The sequence below is a fragment of the Microtus ochrogaster genome, chromosome 1 (genome assembly GCF_000317375.1).
Source record: "Microtus ochrogaster isolate Prairie Vole_2 chromosome 1, MicOch1.0, whole genome shotgun sequence".
NCBI classification, from domain to species: Eukaryota; Metazoa; Chordata; class Mammalia; order Rodentia; family Cricetidae; genus Microtus; species Microtus ochrogaster.
In genome coordinates, this window is record NC_022009.1 from 65,492,610 (window position 1) to 65,498,346 (window position 5,737).

Below are 5,737 nucleotides of genomic sequence, written 5' to 3' on the forward strand. Positions count from 1 at the left end.
ATATGCCTAGAAACTCAAAGGAACCTCTTCCCATTAGGAACAGAATTGTCGGCATTTGCTAGTTGAGATCAGTGACTTAACAGAACACAGCTGCTGTAAGAATCAATTGTGCCTTCCCCTAGATCTGGCCTCTTCTCTAGTGTGATGGGGCTTAGGAGTGTTTCTGCTACATAAAATCTCTAGAAGCTAGTTTTCATCACACTCAAACTTAACTCTTTAATTGTAAGGACTTACTTTGAACAAGGATACAAAATAGGAAGTAAATACAGAGCTATTCACTATTAATTACTGTTACGTGTCCACTATTAACACCCTTAGTGCCCTTGACCACACTCACACACCACCGTGTCTCCCTCTGCGTGCTGATTAAATTGAAAGTTGCAAATGCTACAGGGACCACCAGCTAGGGATTTTACCTCTTGATCTATACAAGTCCTTACATACTTTAATATACTACCTGCCTTCAAATGTCACTTAGATGTAAAATGTTAACAGTTGAGGCTGAAAATCAAAAGCTTTTCATGTGCTGGGATTAAAGGCCTGCACTACAACTAGCTCTTAGTATTTAATATTGAGTGAGAGGACTTTAAATTCACATATAAGCTTTGTCATACAGAAGAACTGTGTAGAAAGCAAAACAGGGACAACTTAAAAGTATTTTTAAGAGACTAGCTAAATAGGAATTAAAAACAGGAGCTATACACGGAAATGCTTCTATTATAGTTTTAATGTAGCTGGGTATGGTGGGACACACCTTTAATCCCAGCACTTCGGAGGAGACAAGTAGATCTCTTGAGTTCATAGTTCAGGACAGCAGTGTTACTTTGTAAAGAAAATGTTAATGTATTGATGAAATGTGAAAAATGTCAGTGAACTAAAATTTCTTAGATGGAAGTTATAGCTAGATTAGTAAATTTGAATTACAGTGTACTTGAACAGGCCATCATGCCTGGAGTTTCACCCCCCCCCCAAAGAATCCCTGCTTCAGTAAGTTACGCTGTCTGGCTTAATAAACTGCAGTGGCGCATTCTCAGAGCAAAGCCTTGAAGAGCAACATAAGTACTAAAACAATGTTTATATTCAGATAGTATGTATCTGTAACCATAATTGCTAATACTGTAGTCTCAATTCAGAAATCCTAAAATTCGAACAAAATATACCAAGACACTAATGCCAAGTCATTTCACAAATTATAGCTCTGAGGTATTTTATTACAAAAGCATATACATACACTAATGGACTTAAAATTCATCACATTTATTTTTTAGCTTGACCTTCTAGTAAGTCTTTAGCTTCATTGATTTTTGCTGCTATATAAGGAGATCCTCCTATAGAAGAAAGGGGGGAGACATAGTTTAGAGCACAGATTCTAAATCTATCAAAAGCTACTTGCATTTCAATGATCCCAGGCTATTTTCATTTTCTAAAAAGCAACTATGATACTATAAGTAGGTCACAAAATTACAATGTAAAGAAAGGTATTTGACCAATGGGAAATGAGGTGTTTTCACACAAAAATTTACCTTTAAAAAACTTAAAATCTGACACAGGACTTAGCCCTTCCCACACATGCATCTGAAACTAAAGCTGTTCATTACTGCGCAGGTGAACACAGTACATGGTTTTAAGTGTTCCCAGGGAGCTTATTTTGAAAGCCCTATTGCTTTACATCCTTTTCTGCTTCAGTGTTCTTGCTACTTGCTAACCCTTTCTAACATCATCTAAGAGTTGCTGTTTTACTAACCTGATGAAGCAGTGTGGTCCTAAGCCCATCAAAGAGCATCAAGAGGATGCCAGTAGAATGAGTGTGTATGGACTCTACCTACGCATCCGGAACAGAAGACCTTAAGTAATTCAAGCTAAATTCCTTACACTGTAAAGTTACATACTAAACAGCTGTCCTGTTTAAACTTGTCAAAAACTTTTTTCCTACAAACAAGATTTGTACGTGGCAACAGATTTTTCCGTTTTTTAGTCAAAGTAATCCCTTTTACCATTGAAAGCTACTTTGAGGTGTATCAAAAGCAAACACAGCTCGAAGGCTTCCAAATAATTTTCTGTTCCAAGCACCCACTACAAGGGGAAGCCTCTTAAAATTTTTCTCCTAATTAAAATTTAGCGCTTATGAATCTAAGCAGATATACAGCAAAACTCAAAAATACACCACAACAAAACTCATCCAAGAGTTGGTATGTACACTTAATCTCACCAGTTGGGGCTGAGGCAGAATGGTCAAGAGGTTTATACCAACCTTGGCTATGTAGCAAGATGTCATAAAAACAAGCCAACCAAAATACCTAGTATTTGTGACCATTACTAGAAGATATTTTATCAAACAACCTAAAAGTACTATTAAATTTTTTTATTGCTCCCAAATAGCAATGGCTCTTTTATTCATTATACCTTTGTTTTGGTGAGATAAGGTATCAGACTGCTTCGCACTGTTGGCCCTTGATCCTCTCGTCTCAGCCCCCCCTCCCAGAGTACTGGGATTACAGAGTGTTACCATATCTGGTGGATTTTATTTATATAAGACTACTATGTTATCCATGCCTGGGACACTGCTCATATGTACATTTAGACATATAACTGCCAAGAATTAGTTATCCCCTTAACAGCAGTCCAACAACATGCTTAACAAAAGCCGAGCCATTACTTACCCTTGTCTGGGTGGTTTAAGAGCATAATCCTTCGGTGAGCATCCCTGATTTTTCCTTTATTGGCAGTAGGGCTAATATGAAAAGGGAAACAATTTGTTACTTTATTTAACATCACACACAGACTATACAGAAGGGTCAAATTTTAACACTCTATAAGCCTCACAGGTATAAAATGCATTTTCTAAATCAGAACCAAATTATAGTGCTTAAAAACAAAACTAGATGGGGGCTGGAGAGATGGCTCAGAGGTTGGGAGCATTGCCTGCTCTTCCAAAGGTCCTGAGTTCAATTCCCAGCAACCACATGGTGGCTCACAACCATCTATGATGAGATCTGGTGCCCTCTTCTGGCATGCAGGCAGGCATGGAAGGAATGTTGTATACATAATAAATATTTTAAAAAAACAAAACAAAACTAGATGATGTTGGCCTGACAATCCCTATTCAACACTTCATTTGGAAATGGGAGCAGAATTTCACTGCAGATCACTCCAGGCAGGCAGCAGTGAGCACTATCTTAATCTGTTAAATATCCCTCAATAAGAGTTCTGTACTTCTACAGGCATGTTAGGCTTAAAGATTTTCATGGAAGGAGCTGACCAATATAAAAATCAGTGTTGTCTTGTGACAAAAACCCTAATAACTACCTTATTCTCAATTGTAGGAAAATACTAACAGAAACTATCCTACCCTACATCTATTAATGAGTAAAAATCTTACCTTACACCTAGTATTAATGCTGCCTCCCGTTTTGTCATTTTGGGTTCAAACCCACCTTTATAGTACCCACCACTGAAGGCCTGAAAGGGAAATTGAATTGAAAGATTAATGAAGTAAATGGAAGGTTGGTTAAATCAAAAAGAAAATAGTACATTTCAAAGACCTACAAGTGTATTTCCCAAGGTATTTTAGCTTGATTAGTGGTAGCTATTACAATGAGCATTAAACATCCATTTCCTCCAGCCAAACTGGAACAAACTGTCTCGAGGACTTAAGAAAACTAGGAGTGAATGGAGGCCATTGTCACCCATATTCCTCATAAAAAGCAGTATCATACCTGGTTCAAAGAAACCACTAACTGTATGGCAGTGTGGGGGGAAATTATGCCATCAGGACCTTAATTTAACCTTGGACAGCATGGTTTCTGTTGTCTATAACATGGATCCTCAAAGTCCTGAAGAGCAGCAGCTGTGTGTGCTGTACCCAGTTAAGATTCATTCTCAACATGACAGGGTGTGATGTCTGAATGTAGTTACATCTAACAGCACTGCAGAGCTACCTGTGTCTCATGTGACAGCAGATGAGGGAAGGCAGGTTAGCAGTGTGCGAGTAATAAAGTACTAGATCCGAAGGTCACCCACCCTTAGCTGTCACCTAAGGTTTGCAACTCCTTCCTCACTGAACATGGATCTGTGGGATTCAGGCTACAGGGCAGCTCCAGGCTTCAAGTACAGGCAATACATTTATCAAAAAAAGTTGTCTTACAGATTTTGGTAGGCTTTGAAAAACTTGTTTTACTTGAGGCTCCACATGCTTCATGGCTTGTAAAGCATAACGGCCTAAAACCAAAATCAATAGAATAAGCAAGTCAATCCATAACCAGTCTATTCTTCCACCCCCAACCATAAACCAACCTGCAAATCCTGCAGCGGCAATAGTCAGTCCAACTGCTACCACTGTGCTGGCCTGGTAAGGGGGAAAAGAGTACATCTTTACTTCTCTAATTGCACCTAGCCTGCATCCAAACTCATTACAGCCTTCTTCAGTGAAAGGTGGGTTCTTTTTCCCTTTCTGGCAAGGACTAGGGATGAAACAGGGTGTTACACATGGAAGACGCTATACTGGTGGGACTACATCTCCACCCTTTTATTCTGGGGTGGGGACTTGCTAAATTGTCCAGGTTGGCCATGAATTTGCGATCTTTCAGCCTCAGTTTCCTCCCTAAGTAGCTGAAACTATGGAGTGCAGCACCATGCCTGCACTCCATTTTTTTATAAAAATGTTTTATCTTTAAAACACTGCAATTTGACGTTGTACACGACGGTGGCCTTTTAATGCCATTTACTCCCGGCACCTAGAAGCCACTGGCAGGTGGATCTCCTGCGCTCTGGGGCAGCCAGGTTACATAGTGAGACCCTGCCTCAAAAAAACTAAAAACCACTGCAATGTTTATACACAATTTACTGTGGGGAGTGCTATTTTCACTAAGAAGAAAAGGGTAAGTCGACCTGCTTATCCACAAAAAAGGTGACTTCGTCAGAGGTCGAAGAGAACTTTAACCCACAGGCACTTGAACCTTATTCAAGTTTAAAGAAGACCGGTGAGAATTAAGATTTCTGCTGGATTAAAAAACGTGCTTGTAAAGCTCCCTGCAAGAGTCCCACAAGGCAATTCCACCGTAAAGGATTTGTTGGGGGTTAACGGGCCGACCTCCCAGGAGGCGCAAGCGTTCGCCCGCAGCAGAGACAGGCTGTCGGCTGGAGGCGGCGGAGGCCGGAGCGAAGGTCAGTTTTGGCGCCCGCCCGGGCAGGCCAGCGCCACGTCGGGGCTTGTCAGCGCCGGCCACTCACCATGACTCTGCTGCGCGGCCCGGCAGCGCGCGCTCATCCCAGCGTGAGCACACCGCCACAGCACGCCTGCAGACCGCCGCGACCGCACCAAGCGCGCCGGCTCCGGCCGCGCCGCGCAACACGGCAGGAGCGCCGTAAAGCGCGTCGGGAACTGTCGCACAGGGTGCTGCAAAAGGGACCAAGCAACTCGTGTTGACTGAAAGGTCGGTCGGGGGCGGGGCTTGCGGTGCCCTCCGCCCCGGTCTTCTGATTCGGAAGTCTAAGGCTTGCCACAGAACGCGTCTTCCGGTTAAATCATCGCTCACACTTTGAATTTATAGAGTTTTTTGTCCACCCTGTGAAAGCAGCGCTGTTTTTCAGATGACAGTATTTTTATAATACGGTTTTTTTAATTTTTAATTTAATTTAATTTTATTTTTTGTTTTCTCTTCACGTTTTACGTCTCAGCGCCTTTTTTGCTATGGAGAGCGATCTTCATGCCCTGCAGCAATATCTTTCTTCTTCCCGC

General features: G+C 41.6%; 1 protein-coding gene across 1 annotated transcript; it reads right to left on the reverse strand.

Moving 5' to 3' along the window:
- Positions 1–1,192: 1,192 nt before the first annotated feature.
- On the reverse strand, positions 1,193–5,364 carry Dnajc19 (DnaJ heat shock protein family (Hsp40) member C19). The gene is made up of 6 exons (XM_005343790.3): positions 5,230–5,364; positions 4,294–4,345; positions 4,145–4,218; positions 3,380–3,459; positions 2,661–2,731; positions 1,193–1,328 (listed from the first exon to the last, which is right to left on the reverse strand). The coding sequence occupies exons 1-6, from the start codon at positions 5,230–5,232 to the stop codon at positions 1,258–1,260; spliced, it is 351 nt and encodes a 116-aa protein (XP_005343847.1). The 5' UTR covers positions 5,233–5,364; the 3' UTR covers positions 1,193–1,257.
- Between the last annotated feature and the right edge of the window lie 373 nt (positions 5,365–5,737).